General features: G+C 42.5%; 1 protein-coding gene across 7 annotated transcripts in view; it reads right to left on the bottom strand.

Annotated features, from left to right (window-relative positions):
- Positions 1 to 24,142, bottom strand: part of CFAP92 (cilia and flagella associated protein 92 (putative)) — a 69,075-nt gene that overhangs the window by 16,471 nt on the left and 28,462 nt on the right. For 4 of the 7 annotated variants that reach the window (XM_058725829.1, XM_058725826.1, XM_058725827.1 and 1 more), the window contains exons 10-12: positions 14,518 to 15,422; positions 9,007 to 9,201; positions 6,732 to 7,029 (exon numbers count right to left, since the gene is read on the bottom strand). In XM_058725829.1, the coding sequence (XP_058581812.1) occupies positions 6,732 to 7,029; positions 9,007 to 9,201; positions 14,518 to 15,422 (1,398 nt within the window). Of the gene's footprint in view, positions 1 to 6,731; positions 7,030 to 9,006; positions 9,202 to 14,517; positions 15,423 to 24,142 lie in introns of those variants that run through there. The other 3 variants (XM_058725830.1, XR_009260679.1, XM_058725831.1) reach the window with 3 other exon arrangements.

The following is a 24,142-nucleotide window of genomic DNA, read 5'->3' as shown; positions in this document are numbered from 1 at the left end:
ACAAGGAAATATGATTTAATGGCTAAACATCAACAGAAACAACAGAGACACAATGTAATAACATTTTCAAAGTGGTGAAAGAAAAAAAAGTTATTGGTAAATATACCATGAATTCTGTGTCCCGCAAAAACCATCTTTCAAAATCGAAGGTCAATAAAGATATCCTCTGATAAAGGTAGAATTTGTTGGTAGTAACCTGAAAATTATCAAATATACCAAAGGAGATCCTTTAAAGCTGAGAATAAATGACATCAAATGGTAACTAGAATTTACATTTAAAAAATCACTGGGGTACCTGGATGGCTCAGTCAGTTGAGCGTCTGACTTTGGCTCAAGTCATGATCTCACAACCCATGAGTTTGAGCCCCTCCTTGGGCTCTCTCAGTGCAGAGCCCGTTTTGGATCCTCTGCCTTCTCTCTGCCCCTCCCCCCTCAAAAATAAGTGTTTGAAAAATCACTGGAAAAGACAAATATGTGGTAAATATAAAATATTATATACATTTTTCCTTCTCTCAACTTTTAAAAGACCTGACTGCATAAAACAATAATAACACCATATTTGGGGATTACTGCATATATAGATATAACAATAATGAAATAAAAGGAGGGGAGGAAACAGCTATATAGCAGAACAGTTTCTACATTTACCCAAATAAAGCTAGTGATAATCTGAAGTAGATTGTGCTTAAGATGCATATTATAGATGAATCCTAGAGAAACCACTAGGAAATCATTTTTTTAAGAAAAAAATCCATGAAGGAATTAAAGCGGTACAACTTTATATCTGTTCAACACAAAAGGAGGCAGTAAAGGAACAACAGAGAATCGAAATTAATATCAAATATATAAAAAACAAGACATAAATCGAACCATATCAAAAATTATATTACTCATAAATGGACAAACAGCAAAGATTGTCAGACTGGACTTTGAAAAAAGGATGCAGATATCTGCTGTCTACAGAATACGCATATTAGATGTAAAGGCACAGTTTGAAAGTCAAAGGGGTGAAAAAATATATAGTATGCAAACCAGAAAAGAGCTGGTGTGAGTACATTAATATAAGACAAAATGGTGTTTTAGACAAGACATGTTATTAGAAACAAAAGAGATATTCCATAATGATTAAAGCGTCAGTTCATCAAGAAGATATAATTATAAACACAAACACGCCTAACAACAGAGCCCCAAAAGACAATAAGAAAAATTAAACAGAATTGACAGGAGAAATAGACAAACGACCATCAATAGAGACTTCAATACCTCAATCCAATCATTGAACCTGAGAAAGGAAAATCAATGACACAGAAGACCTGAACAACACTTATCATCCTGCCATTTATACAACATTCCTCCCAATGTCAGAAAAGTATATACTCCTTTCAAGCCTGAGGATGTATCTAGGCCATAAAACAAATTGTAATAAATTTCATTCAATAGAAATCATACAAAGTACATTCCCTAGTCACAACGGAATTAAATTCGAAATTTCTAAAACCACAATGGAAATTATAAAATATTTTTTGGTGAATGAAATGAAAATACTACATATTAAGTTTATGGGATGCATCTAATATAGAGTTTAGGGGGAAATTTGTAGCTGGAAACACATGCATAAAAAAAGATCCAAATCGAAAACCTGACTTTACTCCTGAGTCACAGGGGCGCCTGGGTGGCTCAGTCGGTTAACTGTCCAACGTCAGCTCAGGTCATGATCTCACAGTTCATGGGTTCAAGCGTCACATCGGGTTCTGTGCTAACAGCTTGGAGCCTGGAGCCTGGTTTGGATCCTCTGTCTCCTTCTCTCTCTGCCCTTCCCCCTCTCGTGCTCTTTCTCTCTTTCAAAAATAAACATTAGGGGCGCCTGGGTGGCGCAGTCGGTTGGGCGTCCGACTTCAGCCAGGTCACGATCTCACGGTCCGTGAGTTCGAGCCCCACGTCAGGCTCTGGGCTGATGGCTCGGAGCCTGGAGCCTGTTTCCGATTCTGTGTCTCCCTCTCTCTCTGCCCCTCCCCCATTCATGCTCTGTCTCTCTCTGTCCCAAAAATAAATAAAAAACGTGGAAAAAAAAAATTAAAAAAAAATAAATAAAAATAAACATTAAAAAATTAAAAAAAAAAAAAAGAAAAGAAACTAGAGTCACAAAATGAATCCAAATAAGCAGAAGGAAGAAATCATAATACAGTTTAGAGCAGAAAAACATGAAATAGAAAAATAGAGAAAATGAACAAATTCCAAAAATGTTTTTTCAAGGGCGCCTGGGTGGCTCAGTTGGTTAAGCATCTGACTTCGGCTCAGGTCATGATCTCACAGTTCGTGAGTTCAAACCCTGCGTCAGGCTCTGTGCTGACAGCTCGGAGCCTGGAACGTGCTTCGGATTCTGTGTCTCCCTCTCTCTCTCTGCCCCTCCCCTGCTCATGCTCTGTCTCTCTCTCTCTCTCAAAAGTAAATAAACATTAAAGAAAAAAAGAAAAGAGCACACAGTGAGATGCAGCCACCTATAAGCCAAGAGAAGAGGCCTCAGAATGAGATCTACTCTACCAGCATATTGATCCTGACTTCCCACCCCCCAGGACTGTGAGAAAAGCACTTTCTGACATTTAAGCCACCCGACCGTTGTGTTCTGTATGACAATCTGCATAGACTAATGCAGGAAGGAAGGGTATCCAGCTTGGGAAGGAAGAAGTAAAGAGATCTTTATCCAGGGATGACATGATCCAGTTTCCAAAGATTTCAGGATACGAAATCAATATACAGAAGCCAACTGTATTTCTGTTATTGCAACAGTTCAAAAATTAAATAATTCAGCTCATAACAGCAAAGATTTCATCAGGTGTAAGGCCTGTGTGTGACAGCGACAGAGCTTCCTGAAGGATATTACAGAAGACCCAAAAGAAGTCTAGACGTTCCATGTTTATGAATTACAAGCCTCAAAACTGTCAATATGGCAATTCTCCCCGAAACTGATCTACATATTCAATATAAGCCTCAGGAAAATCCCCACAAGTTGTTTTTTTTTTTTAATAAATTGGCAAGGTGATCCTAAAATTATATAGAAATGCAAGGGACCCAAAATAGTCTAACAATTTTGAAAAAGAAGTTAAAAGACTTTATACAACCCAATTTCAAAACTGCCTGTAAAGCTATAGTAATCAAGATAATGTGGGGCTCGTGTAAGGACAGGCATCTAAGTCAATGGAGTATAACAGCCTAGAAATAAACCTCTGCATTTCTCATCAATGGATTCTTAGGGACGGTGTGGGGATAGTTCATCTTTTTGAAAAGCGGTGCTAAAACGATTGGATATCCACATGCAAAAAAGATGAATTTAGACCCTTACCTTCCATTATGCATGCACACAAAAAATTGGTGAAGATGCTTTAAAGTCTAAAAGTAAGCCAAAACTCCAAATACCCTAGAAGGCAGCACAGGAGAAAATCTTTGTGAGCTTGGGTTAAGCAGAGCCCTGAGCTATGTCACCAAAAGCATGATCAATAAGACAAAGACACTGATAAACTGGAATTCATCAAAATTAAAAGCCTTTACACGTCAAGAGTTTTTCCTACCACAATTAAGAAAGAGACAAGCCACATATACAGAGAAAACATTTGCAAATCATAGTTCTGATTAAGCAACTATATCCAAAATAAAGATCTCTTACAATTCAACAACAACCTGATTTTAAAACATGTAAAATATATGAATAGCTACCAGAGATATATAAATCATTAATAAGTACATTAAGAGATATTCAACGGGTATCTGGGTGGCTCAGTTGGTTAAGCGTCTGACTCTTGATTTCAGCTCAGGTCATGATCGCACGGTTCATGGATTCAATTTGACCTGGCATCAGGCTCCACACTGGCAGTGTGGAGCCTGCTTTGCATTCTCTCTCTCTCTTTCTCTCTCTCTCTCTGCCCCTCTCCAGCTCATGCCCTCGCTCTCAAATAAATAAATAAATAAATAAATAAATAAATAAATAAATGAATGAAAAAAGACTGACAGTAACAAGTGTTTGTGAGGATATGGAGAAACCAACTCTTGGAGTGCTTTCTGTGGTGTAAAATGGTACAACTTCATTGTCAAACTGCTTGAAAATGTCTTAAAATGTTAAATTTACCACATGACCCAGCAATTCTCTATCTAGGTTTCTACTTGAGAGAAATGAAAATACATTTTCACATAATGATCTGTATGCAAATGTTCAAACCAGCGATATTCATAAGAGTCCCAAACTAGAAACAATACAAATTTCACCAAGTGGGGAATGAATAAGTAAACATGTGATACACCCATGGGTGCCTGGGTGGCTCAGTTGGTTAAGCATCTGACTCTTGATTTGGGGTCGGGTCATGATCTCACAGTTTGTGAGTTCAAGCCCCGCATCAGACTTCACGCTGACAGCACAGAGCCTGCTTGGGATTCTGTCTCTCTCTCTCTCTGCCCCTCCCTGCTCGCTCTCTGTCTCTCTCTCAAAATAAATAAATACACATTAAACAAAACTTTCAATGTGATACATCCAATCAATGGAATACTATTCATCAATTTTAAAAAGGAACTATTGATACATTCTGCGACATGGATGAAGCTCAGATTATACTCAGTGAAAGAAGCCAGACACAAAAGGTCACGTGTTGTCTGATTCCATTTACATGAAATGTCTAGAAAAGGCAAATCTGTAGAGACAAAAAGTAGATCAGTGGTTACCTGGGGCTGGAGGTGGTAACAGGGATTGACTTCAAACAGCAATAGGGAAAAATTTTATGGGGATGGAAATGTTCTAAAACTGGATTGTGTTGTACACAACTCCACAAATTTGCTTAAAAATTACTGATTTATATACACTTACAATGATTAAATTTTATGGTATGTAAATTATATCTTAGAGTAAAAATAGAAAAGTTATGGCTGGGTTTCAATGATTGAGTATAGCATGGATAAGCTACTTAAGGCCATTTGAAATTAGCAATAACTGAGATAATAGAAACAATATTTCCAAGTGGTTTCAATAAAATACAGATGATAGGAAGATATTAATTGTACAAACATATTACAAAATTCTATACAGGCATATTTTTATAAAATCTTCAAGGCCCTGTGTTAAATGGCATTAACACAACAGTGTTAACCCAGAAATGAATGTGATACATTTGTGTACTTGAATGCATGTGTGCGCAAGTGTGTACCTGTGTAAGTGCATTGAGAAGGTAGAATAAGGGGGTCAGGGAAGACTTCTCATAGACTCAGTGGTTTGACTTTTTTCTAGGACTGTATCTAGGTCTTGTTTTGTTCTGAAATTTCTAAGACATTTCAGGCAAATAACAATCGCAACATACAATACATGTAACACTTTACAGAATGTGGCCAAGGATGTGTACAGAGGAAAATGTGTAGCCTTTCTTATTAAATAAGGAAGAATAAAAATGAATGAAATAGTCAACTCAAGAAGCTAGGAAGGTGCAGCCACTGTGGAAAACCGTATGGAGGTGCCTCAGAAAATTAAAAATACGACTACCATATGATCTAGTAATTCCACTACTGGGTATTTACTCAAAGAAAATGAAAACACTAATTTGAAAAGATACATGCACATCTATGTTGACTGCAGCAGTATTTACAATAGCCAAGATGGGGAAACAGCCCAAGTGTCCATCAACTGATTAATGGATAAGGAGATGTGGTATATATGTACAATGGGATATTACTCAGCCATGAAAAAAGAATGAGATCTTGCCATTTGCAATAACATGGATGGGGTTAGAGAATATAATGCTAAGTACAGTAAGTCAGAGAAAGACGAATACCATATGATTTCTCTTATATGTAGAGTCTAAAAATAAAGCAAATGAACAAACAAACAAAAAACAAATAGACTCTTAAAAACAGAAAACAAACTGGTAGTTTCCAGAGGGGATGTGAGTGGAGGGATGGGTGAAATAGATAAAAGGGATTAAGAGGTACAAATGTCCAATTATAAAATAAATAAGCCACAGAGATTCAAATTATGACATGGGGAATATAGTCAATAATATTGTAATAATGTTTTTTGGTGACAGATGGTGACTACACTTACTAACCGTATGCCAATTATACTTCAATAATAAAATTTAAAGAAGCTAGAAAGAAGAGAAAAAGTTTTAAAAGATGATAAAAGATAAAAAGCTGAAGTTAATTAGAAAGCAGACTAGAGAAAAAGCAGATTGATGAATCCAAGAACTGGTTCTTTGGAAAAAACCAAAAACCTGAACACAAATGGGAAAACAACTTCTTTGCTGGTTCTCATAATATCCACTTGCAAAGCTCACAAACTTCTTTCTGAACTTTTCTCTCCCTGGAGATTGGGGGGAGGGAGGTGCTTCACACAGACCGTGGGCGGACAAGTTCAAGTCATACCTTGGATGTCAGTGTTTTAAGCCTTCTTGGTGGCTGTGGAGGGAGGGAGATTTTCCTTAGCGCCCAGCCTTCAAGGTGAACTCCGGGGCCAAGGTAAAGGTGACAACACCTAAGAGCGTTCCTTTTCACTTTCAGGAACGATGGGTACCTGACGGCTGGGAGTGAACGCTTCTGACCTGGTTCAGCCCCCAACCTGGCACCTCTTACGCAACCTGCCCGGGATCCCAGGAGAGCAGGTACAGGAACTGGTCATCTGCCCTGTATCCCCTGTGGTGACTGGACAGCCCAGGTGGGGCAAAGGCCTGGGACCCCTGACCCGGGGAGGAGAGAGTGCCCACCTGGATCAGGCTGCACTCCTGGCCTCTGTTCTTTAGCGCCATGGCGTTCCGCCACCGCAGATACTTCTCCTGGTGGGCTTGGATCTCATAACCGAGGTCGGATTTCTGAGCTCGGAAGTCCTCGAGATTGGGGGCGGGAGGAGTTGGCAAGACCGACAGTTTTCCATCTGTGAGGCCTTCTTGCGAAATGGGCAGCCCCAGCTCTTGGCTCAAGTCTTTGACCATGGCGGAGGATGGCAGCAGGTCTCCTGTGATCACCTCCCTGAGTTTGCTGCTGTGATAGCAGATGCAGTAGATCCTGAAACGCAGAGGGCCCCCCCGCCGCAACACAGCCTCGTCTAACCTTTCAAGATGGGCGAAAGCGGCCCCATTTCACAACACCAAAGGAAGCTCAGAGGTTGGCCAGCTGGTCCCAGATCACAGACCTCATATGCGCAGTTTAGACTCCACTCGGACGAGCCCACAAAACGCAATGCCCCCTTTCCGCTCTCCTCCCAGCCCCCAGAAGTTAAGGGCTTTCCACAGTCTACTCTGATTATTTTTCTGCTACCGTGGCCTTATTCCACGCCTGTCACCAACCTGCGCCCCATCAGGGTATAGCCCCAACCAGCTAGCTGGTCAGGGGTGTGGATCTCAGAGCTCCTGCCGCAGGAGGAAGGCAGTACACACACAGCCTCGTGTCTCCGCAAAGCTCAGGACTGAGCGGCCACCACCCACACCCCCCCTCCCACGTCCCCTGCCCTGAGACTCCTCCTCGCTGCCCTCTCCCGGTGGGGTGGGGGGCCGGTGCACCTTGGGCACTTGGCTGACGCTGATGTTCTACAACATACACATAGCAGCTGTTACTTGCTGCTGTCTCTGACACTCCCAAGGTCCACCGCGAGGGGGCATGCCTGAGGATGGCAGGCTCTGCCTCTCACCCGCTGAGCTCTCTGGCCACCATGGGACCTTGCAGATGGGAATAAAGCCACGATGAGGGCAGCTGCCCAGGATGCAGCCAGCACTTCATAAATAGCGGTTTTCTTCCCTTTCCCTAACACCCCCCCCCCCGCACCCCAGCTACTTCCTGTCACCAGCAGGGCAGGACAGGGCAGGGTCCAGCCTCCTCTGACTGACTGCCAAAGCTCTGGACACCCCCATGTCCCAGCACCTCCCCACCATGAGCCTGAGGCCCACTGCACACACGACCCTTTCTGAGTTGCAGCTTCGGCCTACTGTTTCAGGGCTACCCTGCCTAGCCCCTCAGGCAGACCCGCGCATGGAGAAGTGGGAAATGATAGGACTAAGTCCTCTTTCTCCGCGTCCGGGCTCTCTCCCTTCCTCTCTCTTGCCTCTGCCCTCTCCTTCATTAATACGTTCAATCAGCTGGGCACCACGTCTCGGCCACGGCTGTTGCTGCTTTTAAAGGTGTAAAGAGGGGCGCCTGGGTGGCGCAGTCGGTTAAGCGTCCGACTTCAGCCAGGTCACGATCTCGCGGTCCGCGAGTTCGAGCCCCGCGTCGGGCTCTGGGCTGATGGCTCGGAGCCTGGAGCCTGTTTCCGATCAGCCTTTCCTGACCTCCCGAAAGAACCAGCCACGGTCCTTCGCTGCCCCCACGAAGCCCGGCACAGGCTAGCCAGGGTCCCAGGAACCCCACCGCACTATGCTTTCTCCGTCTCTGCTTCCAAACTGGGTGTGCCTCGTTCGGCCCCACTGCTACTGGGCAGTGGCTGTTCCCTACGTGAAGGGAGGAGGTCCTCCTGGAGCACGAGCCGTGCTCAACCCAGCAGGAGGAGCACACAGCTTCCCAGGGTTGAGCACAGATTAAGGCATGCCCTGTTTAAGATCTAGATCTTTGGAGGATGCCTTTCTGACGGTGGCTTTCTGGACAGGCCGCTGGGGAAGAAGCCAACAAAAGCAAACATCCAGTTGGTAGAGACAACTGCTGCAGGCCTGGTGGATCTGGTTCTGGTCCTCATCACTCACTGGGAAAAGGGGTTTTAACCCCCCCCACTCACTGCTCACGCTGTTCTAGGCTATTCCCCAAGAGCAGCAGAGAGCTTCATGTGACCCGTGTTCAAGTCAACCGCCCTCCCTTCCCCAGTGTGATTCCAAAACCCCCTCGGTGGGTGGGGCATGACAGAAGCTCGGGGTCCCTCGGAACCGTGCTACACTCCTGGTTCGACTCCTTTGGGCATGAAGAGTATCAACAACTGCCCCTGGAGGGGCTCCCCCACGAGGCCCCGGCGCCCACCCCGAGGGAGGGGACCTTCATCTCCGTGGCAGCCCAGCACACCTGGTCAGGGCCTGGAAGGTCTTCTCTGGAACGGTGTTGCGGACGTAGAGCACCGAGTGCTTCATGAGCTGCGACAGCGGCTTGAAGAGGTGCACTTGGTACAGGACGGTCTCCAGGTCTGCGTACAGGCGGTGGCGAAACAGTAGCATGGAGTTGTAGAGCACCTTGCATTTCCCGTGTTCTGCTTTGGTGTTTCTGCAAGGAGCCCGCAGGGCGGGGTTTTACCAGCACCGCTCTGCAGGCCCCCAGAATGCTCCGCGGTTTTGCCCTTTGGCAAGAGCCTTTTCCTTTTCTTTTCACTTGTTTAAAAACACACAAGCATAGGGGCGCCTGGGTGGCTCAGTCGGTTGAGCATCCGCCTTCGGCTCAGGTCATGATCTCACAGCTCGTGAGTTCGAGCCCCGTGTCAGGCTCTGTGCTGATGGCTCAGAGCCTAGATCCTACTTCAGATTCTATACCTCCCTCTCTCTTTCTCCGTCCCTTCTCTGCTCATGCTCTGTCTGTCTCTCTCTCAAAAATAAATAAACATTAAGAGGTACAAACTTCTAGTTATAAAATAAATAAGTCACAGGGATGTAATGTGCAGCACAGGGAATAGAGTCTATAATATTTAATAACTTTGTACGGTTACAGATGGTAATCCGATCTACCATGGTGATCATTTTGCAGTGCATACAAACATCAAATCACTGTTCTGTACACCTGGAACTAATATAATATTGTAAGTCAATTATAATTCAATTAAAAAAAAAAGAAGACTTGGGGCGCCTGGGTGGCTCAGTCGGTTAAGCGGCCGACTTTGGCTCAGGTCATGATCTCGCGGTCCGTGAGTTCGAGCCCTGCGTCGGGCTCTGTGCTGACAGCTCAGAGCCTGGAGCCTGTTTCAGATTCTGTGTCTCCCTCTCTCTCTGACCCTCCCCCGTTCATGCTCTGTCTCTGTCTCAAAAATAAATAAACGTTAAAAAAAAAATTTTTTTTTTAAAAAAGACTTATGTCCACGTAAAAACCTGTACGTCATTGTTCACGGCAGCTTCGTATGTAAAAGTCCAAAACTGGGAATAACCAAAAGGTCTCTCAATAAATGGATGGTTCAACTGTGGTACATCCATTTCATGAAATACTAATCAGCAACAAAGAGGAATGAGCTACTGACATACACAAAAGCTCGCATGGACCTGTCACAATCTATACTGAGTGGAGAAAACCCAATCTCCTAAGGTCATATACTGTATGATTCCATTAATATGCAAGATTATACACAGACGAAAAAATTAAGGAAGTGGAAAACAGGACGGAGAAAGAGGGTGGAACTTCATTAGCGTAGTGGTCATACAAATTTGTATTTGACCAACTGACACAGACAACACACACATTGTATTGGTGTCAGCGTCCTGGTTTAGATATTGTACTGTACTTAGGTAAGATGTAACCACTGTGGGGAAAGGGTATGTGAGATCTCTGCGACATTCTTTAAACTTCCTGTGAATCTATAAGTATCTCAAAATAAAAAGTTGAGGGGCGCCTGGGTGGCTCAGTCGGTTGAGCGTCCGACTTTGGCTCAGGTCACCATCTCGTGGTTTGTGAGTTCGAGCTCCACGTCAAGCTCTGTACTGATGGCTCGGAGCCTGGAGCCCATTTCAGATTCTGTGTCTCCCTCTGTCTCTCTGCCGCTCCCCTACTCGTGCACTCTCTCTTTCTCAAAAATAACCATTAAAAAATGTTTCAGAAATTTGAAAATGTACACAGATTTTTAATCCAGCTGGAATTGATATGTGTGAATGGTTTGATGTAGGAAATTATTTTCCTTTTTTCTTCTGGATAAACAATTATCCCAACACCATTTTTTGAAAACATTTTCTCCTTTCCTCAGTTTTTTTTTGCCCACTAGAGGTACTTTTCTTTTTTATTTATAACGTTTATTTATTTTGAGAAAGAGAGAGAACATGAGCAGAGGAAGGGCAGAGAGAATCCCAAGCAGGCTCTACACTGTCTGCGCAAAGCCCAACACGGGGTTTGAACTCACAAACTGTGAAATCATGGCCTGAGCCGAAACCAAGAGTTGGTCACGTAACCCAACTGAGCCACCCAGGCGCCCCCCAGAGGTATTTTTCAATTGAGATTTAATTCACACTCCATACAATTCATTCGTTTAATGTGTATACTTCAATCGTTTTTACTCATGAACCATGAGATTATGATCTGAGCAAGAGTCAGATGCTTAACCAACTAAGCCACCCAGGTGCCCCCCTAATGGCTATTATAATCTTGTTATAAAGTTATATACTGTTTAGCATGGATATATAGTCTCATTTACCTTGGGCATTTACCTCAGAGTGGGGCTGCTAGGTCAAATAGTAACTCTTTTGAGGAACTGCCAGACTATTTTCCAAAGTGACTACACCATCTAATTCACCTAATTCTTACCAGCAGTGAATAACAATTCTGATTTCTCCACATCCTTGTCAACACTTGCTATAATCTGACGTTTTAATTCTAGCCAGACTAGTGGGTGTAAAGTGATATTGTGTTATGTAAATTCACACTTTTAATGCATTTAAAATTCATTCCCACTGATTTTTCAATCTGCATATGTCATATGTCAAGTTACCACTTACACGTAGGTCTCTTTTTGGATTTTCTATTACATCCCATACATCTGCTTGTCTATCCCTGAACCAATACATGATCTTAATCACTGTGGTTTTATCATGAGTCCCGATATCTAGTAGAGCAAGTTCTCCCATCTTGTTCTTATTCAAGAATGTATTTTTTGCAGGCTGATGTAAATTCATAAATCAGCTTTTCAAGTTCCATACTTTTGAAAAAGTGGCATTTTTAAATTGATATTGCATTGAATCTATATATCCAATTTGGGGATAACTGACACCTCTACATTATTATGTGTTCAAATCCATGAACATGGTATGTCTCTTCGCTTATTTAGGTTTTCTTTAAAGTGTCTAAAAGTTCCATAGTATTCATGATAGAGGTCTTCCACTCCTTTATGTTGAATTTATTCATGCAAATTTCATATTTTTATGATACTTAAAAGTATTAACTTTTTTAAAAATGACTTTTGTATGTAGATAGTATTCAGACATTCAATAGATTTTTACATTAACTTTTATATCCAGAAACCTCTAAACTATCTCCTCTGAAAACATTTTTATATATTTGGAATTTCTTGTACATATTTAAGTTTACTGACATAGTTTACAATGCTTATTTCAATCTCTGCAACATCTATCAATCATTTTCATCCTTTCTTCTTTTCTAATGTAAGTATTTAAGTCTATAAAGTTTCCTCTAAATAACACTTTAACATTACCCCACAAATTTAGATATTATACTCTTTTCATTAGTGTTCAATTCAACAATGTCTAAATTATATTACAATTTCTCTTTTGACTCATGGGTTACTTGGAAGTATTTGCTAATTTCCAAGCATGTAAAATTTTTTCTTGGTTAGTAATTTATTTGTAGTTTAATTTAACTGGGGTCCATGAACATACTTTATATCATTTCTCCTACTGGGAAAAAACTGTTCATTGAGATACAAGATCATACCATACCCCCCAACTTAGCCAAACTACAAAATTTGAGGTCATAGTCCCCAAAACTACCCTGATTTCTGATACCAACTGAAGTTCAGGGGGTTCCTAATACCACCCCCAGGCTCACCGATTATTCAACTTATTGAAAGCTGTTATACTCACACAGCTTATTACAAGGAAAGGATACAGATTAAAATCAGCCAGAGGAAGAGACACAGGCAGGGTACAGGATGGTTCCAAACACCAAGATTCCATTGCTCTTTCCTCATGGAGTCAGGATGTATCACCCTTATGACACTGATGGGACAATATGCAGAGAGAAGTTCCCCCAAGCCCTAGTGTGTAGAGTTCTTATTTGGGCTCCATTACAGGGACATGACCAATTTACTGCTTGATTGCCCACATAGCAATCTCAGTCTCTAGACCAACCAACACTGCAAGACCAAAGCCCCAATCCTAACTCACACTGTTGGTCTATCTGGCATGGTCAGCCTCTATCCTATGATTATCAGGTGAGGCTGGTCCCACTCTAAGATCTAGTGCAGTCAGCCCCCATCCTAAACAAAGGCACTTATATATGGTATGACATATGTCACCTCCCAGAAGCCAAGGAAGGGCAAAGGCCAGACCTTTTAGGCAAGGCCAGATTCTTCACCGCACACTGTAAGTCTGCCCTTTTTAATTGTAACAATTCAATGGTCTTGAGTATATTAACAATGTTGTGCGATCGCAAACATTAATTCTAGAAAATTTTCATCACCCCAAAAAGAAACTGTACCCATTATCGGTCACTCCCCACTTCTCCCTCATCCCTCCCCTGAGACCTTGGGAACCACTAATCTTCTGTCTCTGTGGATTTGACTATTCTAGATATTTCGCATAAACAGAATCATTCAACATGTGGCCTTTTATGCCCAGCTTCTTTTACTTGGTATGTTTTCAAGCTTCATCCATGTTGAAGTACGTGGATCAGTACTTCGTTCCTTTTTCATGGCTGAACATTATTCATGTGTATGGATATATCACATCTTGTTCATTGGTTGCAGCACATTTGGCTTGTTTCCGCTTTGTGACTATTATAAATAATGATGCTGTGAACATTCCTGTACAAGTTTTTGCGTGGACATATGTTTTCAGTTCTCTTGGGCAGGTAACTAGACATATTGCCAGCTTCTCCACAGTGCCTCTTGGCCCACTAGCACATTAAGACAGGTCCCCGCAGGGCCGCTCTTCCCTCCTGGGTGGATGCACTCAACCTCAGGACTACCTGCTATTGTCATCATCTGGGTCCTGGGGCATCTGAACTCCAAAGACAGAGAGAGGGTGTTCCCAGACTAAAACAGGGAGGTCCTTTTAACCCAAACTAGGATACATGCAAATAATGAAAGGAAAAGAGAATTGTCAGGAAACCAAAACTAAAGAATGGAAGGACCATAAGGGGCCACCTGCTCTAGCCCCAAATCAGACACTTGAATTGCCTCTCCAATATCCCCACTGAGCAGTCATCAGGTGCTCCTGGAGGCCATCAGGGAAGGGAAACCCTCTGCACCTGAGGCAGTTTTCCCAGCCCCAAAATAATCAGAAAGGTCTTCCTTGGGGTGAGTTGAAATCTATTTCCCTGTAGTGTCCATCTTATGGCCATATAGAACATTCTTCTCCCTGTTAGCCAAGTAGGCCCCTCAGAAGTGTGAAGGCAAACCCATTTTCCTCAACCATCCTCTCTTCTAGATGCCCCTAAAGTCTTTTCTTCATCCAAAGGCAAGCAACTGCTTCTGTGATCAAGGCCAAGTACAGAGCCCTGTAAAGTGCTTTACAATAAACCCCAAGAGGAGCTGAATCAGCATATCCTTCTCACAGATGAACATACTGAACCTGATCCTGGCTTCAAAAGATTTCCCCACTCACTCAGCATCCAGACATGATGACTTTTACATGAAACACAAAACCACGCACTCACCGGCTTTGATGGCTGTCCCACAGCCGCTTCAAGCCTTGGTCAGCCAAACCTTCCAGAATGAGAAGATGGATCCTCCCATCCAGCAGGTGGAAGCCAGTGAGCACATCCAGGTCCTGCCTTTCCTGGATCCTCATGTGCATCTTAAAGGCAGACAGAATCTGCTGGACGTTCCCAGCAGAGTAGGCGTCCAGATCAAGGGCCTTGGCATTGATCATGGAGATGTCCTGCAGCAGGCTGGAGAGGAGGGAGATCTTTCTGGAGTCAAACACGAAAATGATGCGGCCAAACAGGGTGCCTGTAAGTTCAGGGTCAGGGGCTTCGGTGCTGGCCCGCAGTGGCACTGCAATGTCCACCCGCAGCTTGAGCTGGGAGTTGGCTTCGAGGTAGTTGCCCATGGGCACTGAGCTGTGCTGAAAGCCATCTGTGGGGACCTGAAACCCCACAACCTTCCTGCTCCTGCCATCTCGGCCATGATGTGTGGGCTTGAGCTCACACCTGTGGATGGGGACAACCAAGTTCAAGTACTTGTGGCCAAGGAGAAGGTCGGCAAAACTGACCTTGGCAACCCCATAAGGGTCCCATATCTTGTTTTGGGATTCAAAGGGGTTGTTCTCTGTCTCTTCCGGAGAGATGAGGGCCTGGAGGTTGAGGTGTGAATCCAAGGGGTCATCCCCAAACAGGGTGGGCTTCCGGGAATACTCTTCTAACTTGCGGTCCCTGTCGTGAACCTCCACAATCATGGGGGGCCCCTCCAGGTATTCCCTCAGGTCACTGGGCTGCATTGGCCCAAGAAAGATGACATTGATGTCCTGGAAGTAGATGTGTACTCCATGGGGCTTCCCCTCCGTCTTGTGAACTGGAGTCTTAAAGAACTTGTACTTGCAGTACACGGGAGTGCACAGCCTCTAGGAGAGAGTGAGGTGACGACAGATCACCAGGATGCAGTGGCAGTCACCCTGCCTCCTCTTTAAAGGAAGAATCCCACACGGGCTCAAATCCTAATGTCGCATTTGACACGCCCCTGTGGCCTGGATTTCCTCATCCCCAAATACTGATGAAAAGCCTGCTCTGCCAGGTAATCCCTGGGATTAGGTGATATATGTGAAAGACGGTGGCTGACACAAGACAAGGGCTTAATAAGTATTAAGTCACTATTTCCTCCTCCCAAACTGAGTGTCATGATGACAGTCCACGTGCATTTTGCACACCTGTATTTTTACTTCCAAGCCCAGGGCTAGGTGCAGAAAAGGCGGAGGTAAGTGGTTTTTAGAAAAGGTAATCCATATTTCCCAGACATCCATCTGGAGGGCTGGCATGGGCTCACCTTCAGCATATCACTAGGTATTCAAGGAGAAAGATACAAGGTGAGGAAAGGCTCAGAGGTTTGGGGCTTAAGAGGGCATGGAGAATGAGATGGAAAGGAGGGACAGAAAACAGGGAATCTTGCAACTTTTAACCTTGGGGCTAAGATTTTATTATCAAAAGTTATCCCTTATGCAAGTTTATGATCTGAATTCATACTCCAAGTGTACTACTTATTTTACACAGAAACTGAAAATTACTTTTAAATAATCCTGGGCTGGTATGCTCCCAGGTACCTGGGAGAAGCAATCAAGAAACCTAGAGAAATCCACATTCAACCTTGGCCTCAGAGAATCCCCACAGATAAAGTCCAATTAAATGTGAGCTCATAGTAAAAAAATCACAAAATAACTAAGGTAAAAGGTACTACTAGCAAAATTGGTTGCACAAAGGCATAAGATATTAGAACGATCAGATACATATAAACTAAATATATTTGGTTACGTGTATAAAAAGGAATATCAAGGTCAAATCTATTGTATTTCAATTTACTGGTGATGAATAAAGATATCACCTAGAATACCATAAAAACATAAAATGCCTAGAAAGAAATGCAATAAAAGATGTGTAAGACCTGTACACACTGAAAACTACAAACTATTGCAGAAAGAAATTAAAGAAAATCTAAATAGAGAAATACACAGTTTTCATGGTCAGAAAAATGCAATTAATTCTAGATGAATCATAGACCTAAATACAAAAGCTGAAATTTTACATCTTCTAGAAGAAGACATAGGAGAGAATCTTCATGAACGAAGGATAAGATCTCTTTGACAGGACACAAAAAAGCACTAGTTATAACAGCCAGAGTTAATAAAATGGACTTTGTCAAATAAAGTCGAGTCCTCAACTGGCATAAAATATGGGCAATACCTAAACATCTGATAAAGGACTTGTATGCAGACTATAAAAAGAACATCTATAAAACAATAATAAAAAAGAAAAATTAAAACTGGTCAAGATGAACTTTAAAATTTGGCTAAATGGAGTAAGCACATCCGCCATGTATCTCCCAGTGAATGCAACCAAAAACTGTAGACAGAATGCATGGAGCTGCTGTCAGAGGTCTCTGGAAAGTAAAAGGTAATGGGCAGATTGCAGAAAGAGAACAAACTCAAAGTACAACCAATCTAGCTGTGAGTTTCCTGGATTTTATCTTCCTCCTGTATGTCACAGACTGGATTCAAAAGGAAGCCTGAATCCCAGAATTGTATACCAGGCATTGACTGTCAGAGCTCTAAGAGAAGCCCTTTCTTTCTGTTCTAAAGAATGGGAGGAGGGACTCCCCCCGCCTCCCCCGCCACTACAGGATACAAAGAGTAGAGGTTGGGGAGGATCTCCTGTTGTTTTTCTCTCCAGGCTCTGCCCTCATTCAAGTTCAAGTTCCAACGCTGCAATCTGATGGCAGTGGCAGCAACTGGGCAGGCACTGAAAAATCTTTTGTTTGTTTTTTTTGAAGGTTTTAAGTAATAAATACACCCAACGTGGAGCTCAAACTTACAACCCTGAGATCAAGAGTCGCATGCTCTACCAACTGACCCAGCCAACCACCCCAAAGGCACCTAAAAATCCGAAAGAGGGAAATCCTCTTTGACCAAAGTAACTGTGATACAAAGTGTGTGGCACACCCTCGCTATTGTTTTTACTCTACATGTCTTCCCACCACCTATTCTCAGAAGCAGTCCAAGTCCCAGGAAAGGCATGTTAGAGTGGAAACACTAAAGATACACCTTTCAAGCCAGCAGACCAGGAAGAGGATTCCTTAGGAACTGGAGAGTGTAGATAGGAGGAAAATCAAGAAAAGGATTCCATAAAGCTATGTGTAAACTTGGGCTTATACCTGAACTATGCATGTGTGGATCTGGCCTTAAGCAGCATACCAGGGGTTCTGAGAACTGAACTATAGAGAGACCACTGCACAGGTCTCAGACTAGCCCCTGAGTAGTGCACATGCAGCACAGGCTTAAATATCACTACAAAATCTTTGAATACTGAATTGGCCTTAAAACCACAGCTACAGAAGGTAAACTGGAAATTACACCTTCACCCTAACTGTGGTTATTGTCTAATAAAACAAAGAAACCAACATTCTCCATAGGATTTAAAAAGACTCAGGGGCTCATAACATAGTATTTAAAATGTCTAAGATATAATCCAAAATTACTGGACATACAAAGAACTAGGAATGTTGGCCAATTATCAGGGGGAGAGACAACCAACAAATGCCAGCTCTGAGATGACATGAATACTGGAGTTATCAGATGAAAACTTTAAGACCACAATTATAATCATTCTCCAACAAGTAACTGCAAACATTTTTGAAACAAATGGAAGGTAACCAGTCTCAGCAAATAGAAACAATAACAAAGAACCAAAGGGAAATTTTAGAACTAAAAAATATAACTGAAATTAAATATTTGCTGGATGGCCCAAAGAACAAATGGAGATGGCAGAGGAACAAGTATGTGATCTTGAGGATAGATCAATAGAAAGTATGCAACCTGAACACATAGAGAAAGAAAGACTGAAAATTAAAAGTAAACTGAGCCTCAAGGACCTGTGGGACAATATGAACAAGTCTCACATTTGTATCATCAGAGCTCTAGGAGAAGAGAAGAAACTTGTATAAAAGATATCTGAGGAGGCTGGGAAGATGGCAGAGTAGGAGGACCCTAAGCACACACCTCTTCCCACAGACACAACGAGATAACGCTCACATCAGTGTAAATAACCCAGAAAATGATCTGAAGACTAACAGAACAACTCCACAACTAAAGGTAGAGAAGAGGTCACATCAAAGAAGGTGGGAAGGGAAAAGACATGGTTTGGGAAAGAGACGAACTGTGTCCGTATGTGGTGGGGAAGGAGCCAATGTTGCAGAGAAGGCCAAAAAATAGACTTTCACACCAGGGAGCCCACGAAGGGAAGACGAATCCGCATAACATGTGGTATTGAAAGAAAGAGGGGCTGAGTTTTGTGAGTGAGACTTAAAGCCTAGATTTTAGAAGTCAGTAGGTTCAGCCCTGGGAGAGCCCAGAAGACATTAGAAAGTAGAGTTCTCACCCTTAAAGAGACAGCATGACAAACAACCCAGGCAGACACAGCCTAGAAGCAGCAGTTTGAAAAATGCCAGGGGTGGTGGGGGTAGAGAAGAGGGAGAGTGATTCACTCATCAAAATCATGGCCCAGAGAGGCAGGGATAACAGGGAAACCTCTCCAGGAACAAAGGAGCTGGCAGATGCCATTTCCCTCCCCTACCCCCAGCAAAAACATACGGCCACCTGCGGGAACCAGTGCATCACTGACACTCACTACCTAACTGGCTTACACCAAGGTCTCTCCCACTCCACAAACTTTGGTAGACCTACCCTTCCCAGTCATGCTTGTCTCAGTCCCCACACTGCAGGGCCCCTCTCCCAGAAAACGGGCACAAACTGCACCAACACCTCATCTCCCGACCTGCATATTTTGTGGGACCTTAGTTCTAGCAGGAGCAGCTGTGCTGGCAGGTCTCATTTCACAAGCAGACCAGTGCACACCTTATTAAAATGCACCCCACCCCTGCTGGGAGCCAAACACTGCCCACAACAGGCAAAGACAGCCTCTGCAGGCAACTGGACTGAAAAAAAGGGAGGGTGCCAGGACTCAACAGCAGGGTATAAACAACACACATAGGAGGCACTCCCTGAAGCGCCAGGTCCCAGGGAACAGGGGATACTGCAGAGCCACTATAGGACTTTTTCTTCATAAGACCATTACCTTCAAGAGCAGGAGAAGTAGCTGACTTTCCTAACACAGAGAAACAGTCACAGAGAGTTAGACAAAATGAGGAGACAGAGAAAGATGTCCCAAATGAAAGAACAGGACCAAACCATAGCAAGAGACATAAGCAAATGGATAGAAGTAATATGCCTGATAGAGAATTTAAAGTAATGATCGTAAAGATGCTCACTGGAGAAAATAGTGGAGGACTTCAGTGAGATCCTTAACAAAGAGATAAAAAAAAGAATCAATCAGAAATGAAGAATAAAATAAGTGACATTTAAAATATATTTGATGGAATAAATAGGAAGCTAGATGAAGCAGAGGAATGATTTAATAACCTGGAAGACAGTAAAGTAACCAAGATGAGCAAATGAGACAACAAAAATTATGCAAACTGAGAATAGTGTTAGGAAACTCAGCAACTCCATCAAGCATAATAACTTTCATATTATAGGGACCTCAGAAGGGGGCGCCTGGGTGCTCAGTCAATTAAGCATCTGACTCTTGATTTTGGCTCAAGTCATGATCTCACTGTCATGAGATAGAGCCCCATGTCAGTCTTGATGCTGGGCATGGAGCCTGCTTAAGATTCTCTTTCTCCCTCTCTCTCTCTGCCCCTCCCCAACACGTGCTCTCTCAAAAACAAACAAACAAAATTTTTAATAAAATATAAGGATCCCAAAAGAAGAGAGAGAAAAGAGATCAGAAAGTTTATTTGAAGGGGGGCCTGGGTGGCTCTGGCGGTTAACCGACCGACTTCAGCTCAGGTCATGATCTCGCAGTTTGTGAGTTTGAGCCTCTGCACTGACAGCTCAGAGCCTGGAGCCCATTTCAGATTCTGTGTGTGTGTGTCTCTCTCTCTCTCTGCCGCTGCCCCACTCATGCTCTGTCTCTCTTCCTTCGAAAATTAACAAACATTAAAAAAGAAGAGCCCATGCACCAAAAACCATAAAATACCTAAGAATAAATCTAACCAAAGAGGTGAAAAATCTATACACTGAAAACTATAGAAAGCTTACGAAAGAAAATGAAGAAGACACAAAAAAATGGAAAAAGATTCCATGCTCCTGGATAGGAAGAACAAATATTGTTAAAATGCCAATACTACCCAAAGCAATCTACATATTTGATGCAATCCCTACCAAAATAACACCAGCATTCTTCACAGAGCTGGAACAAACAATCTTAAAATTTGTATGGAATCAGAAAAGATGCCAAATAGCCAAAGCAATCTTGAAAAAGAAAACCAAAGCAGGAGGCATCTCAATCCCGGACTTCAAGCTGTATTACAAAGCTGTAACCATCAAGACAGTATGGTACTGGCACAGAACAGACACTCAGATCAATGGAACAGAATAGAGAACACAGAAATGGACCCACAAATGTATGGCCAAATAATCTTTGACAAAGCAGGAGAGAATATCCAATGGAATCAAGACAGTCTCTTCAGCAAGTGGTGCTGGGAAAACTGGACACAGTGACATGCAGAAAAATGAACCTGGACCACTTTCTTACACCATACACAAAAATAAACTCAAATTGGATGAAAGACCTAAATGTAAGGCAGGAAGCCATCAAAATCCTCAAGGAGAAAGCAGGCAAAAACTTCTTTGATCTTAGCTGCAGCAATTTCTTTTTAAATATTTCTTTTAATGTTTTTTATTTATTTTTGAGACAGAGAGAGACAGAGCATGAGCAGGGGAGGGGCAGAGAGAGACACACACACAGAATCCAAAGCAGGCTCCAGGCTCTGAGCTGTCAGCACAGAGCCCAACGCGGGGCTCGAACTCATGGAGTGTGAGATCATGACCTGAACTGAAGTCAGATGCCCAACCAACTGAGCCACCCAGGCGCCCCTAGCTGCAGCAACTTCTTAACACGTCTCCAGACGCAAGGGAAACAAAAGCAAAAATGAACTACTGGGACCTCATTAAAATAAAAAGCTTCTGCACAGCAAAGAAACAATCAGTAAAACTAAAAGGCAAGTGACAGAATGGGAGAAGATATTTGTAAACAACATGGCAGAGAAAGGGTTAGTATCCAAAATCTATAAAGACCTTATCCAACTCAACACCCAAAAAACAAGCCAGTGAAGAAATGGGCAAAAGACAGGAATAGACACTTCTCCAAAGAAGACATCCAGATGGCCAACCGACACATGAAAAATGCTCAACATCACTCATCATCAAGCAAACACAAATCAAAACCACAATGAGATACCACCTCACACCTGCCAGAATGGCTAACATTAACAACTCAGACAACAACAGATGTTGGAGAGGATGCAGAGAGACAGGATCTCTTTTGCACTGCTGGTGGGAATGCAAACTGGGGCAGCCACTCTGGAAAACAGTATGGAGGATCCTCAAAAAATTAAAAATAGAACTACCCTATGACCCAACAATTTCACTACTAGGCATTTATCCACGGGATACAGTTATGCTGTTTCGAAGGGCCATATGCTCCCCAAGTTTATAGCAGCACTATCGACAATAGCCAAAGTATGGAAAGAGCCCAAGTGTCCATCAATGGATGAATGGATAAAGAAGATGTGGTATATAGATACAATGGAGTATCACTCAGCAATCAAAAAGAATGAAATCTTGCCATTTACAACTATGTGGATGGAACTAGAGGGCATTACGCTAAGCAAAATTAGAGAAAGACAAATATCATATGACTTCACTCATAGGAGGACTTTAAGACAGAACAGGTGAACACAAGTGAAGGGAAGCGAAAATAATATAAAAACAGGGAGGGGTACAAAACACAAGAGACTCTCAAATGTGGAGAACAGATAGAGGGTTACTGGAGGGGGTGTGGGAGGGGGTGGGGGGGATGGGCTAAGTGGGTAAGGGGCACTAAGGAATCTTCCCCTGAGATCATTGTCGCACTATATGCTAACTAACTTGGATGTAAATTTTTTTTAATTAAATTAAATTAAATTAAAAATAGCTTATAAGGCTACCAGCAAACTTTTCAGCAGAAACTTTACAGGTCAGAAGGGAGTGGCATGATATCTTCAAAGTGCTGAAAGGGAAAAATCTGCAGCCAAGAATACTCTATCCAGCTAGTCTATCATTCAGAATAGGACAGATAAAGAGTTTCCCAGACAAACAAAAACTAAAGGAGTTCATGACCACTAAACCAGCCCTGCAAGAAATATTAACAGGAAACATTTTTTATTTTTTTAATGTTTATTTGTTTTTGAGAGAGAGAAAGAGAGACAGAGTGCAAGTGGGGGAGGGCAGAGAAAGAGGGACACACAGACATAGAATTCAAAGCAGGCACCAGGCTCTGAGATGTCAGCATAGAGCCCAACGCAGGGCTCGAACCCATGAACCATGAGATCATGACCTGAACCGAAGTCAGACACTTAACCAACTGAGCCACCCAGGCGCCCCTTAATGGGAACTCTTTGAGTCTAATGGAAAGAATACAGGTGAGAGTATGAAAAATAAAAACTACAAAAGCATTAAAAATAAGTATTTCTTTGAATATGAGTCAAGGGACTCATAAAGTAAAAGGATGTAAAATATGACACCATATGACACTAAAACATGGGAGGGAAGAGGAGTAAAGAATGGGTTCAAACATATGCAACCATCAATTTAACATAGACCGCTATATGCAGAAGATGTTATATACAAACATAATAGTAACCACAAATAAAAAGACACTAATAAATATGCAAAGAATAAAAAAAAAAGAAATCCAAATATATCACTAAAGAAAACCATCAAACCATGAAAGAGAGAAAGAGAAGAAAGGATCAGGGAAAATCTTCAGAAACAACCACAAAACAAGTAATAAAAAGGCAACAAATACATAACTATCAATAATTACTCTGAATGTAAATGGACTAAATGCTCCAATCAAAAGACAGGGTGTGGGGCGCCTGGGTGGCTCAGTCAGTTAAGTGTCCGACTTCGGCTCGGGTCACGACCTCACAATTTGTGAGTCTGAACTCCACACTGGGCTCACTGCTGTCAGTGCAGAGCCCACTTTGGATCCTCTGCCCCCATCTCTCTCTGCCCCTCCCCTGTATGTGCTCTCTCTCTCAAAAATAAGTAAATATTTAAAAAATTAAAAAAAAAAAACCTTCTCCAGAATAGATTACATATTAGGCCACGAGACAAACCTCGAGAACATTGAAGTCATAACATGCACCTTTCTGATCACGACACTATGAAACTAGAAGTCAATCACAAGAAAAAAACCTGGAAAGATCACAAATACATGGAGGTTAAATAACATGCTAGTAAACAATGAATGGGCCACCAGGAAATAAAATAAGAAATTTTTTAAAAATACATGGAAACAAATGAAAATGAAAACACAAAGCTCAAAATCTTTGGGACACAGCAAAGGTGGTTCTAGGAAAGATGTTTATAGCAATACAGACCTATCTCAAGAAACAAAAAAATCTCAAATAAACAACTTAACCTTACACCTAAAGGAGCTAGAAAAAGAATAACAAAACCTAAAACCAGCAGAA

The sequence above is a fragment of the Neofelis nebulosa genome, chromosome 4 (assembly GCF_028018385.1).
Source record: "Neofelis nebulosa isolate mNeoNeb1 chromosome 4, mNeoNeb1.pri, whole genome shotgun sequence".
NCBI classification, from domain to species: Eukaryota; Metazoa; Chordata; class Mammalia; order Carnivora; family Felidae; genus Neofelis; species Neofelis nebulosa.
Note: the sequence above shows the minus strand (reverse complement) of the source record. Positions and strands in the feature narration are given on the sequence as shown.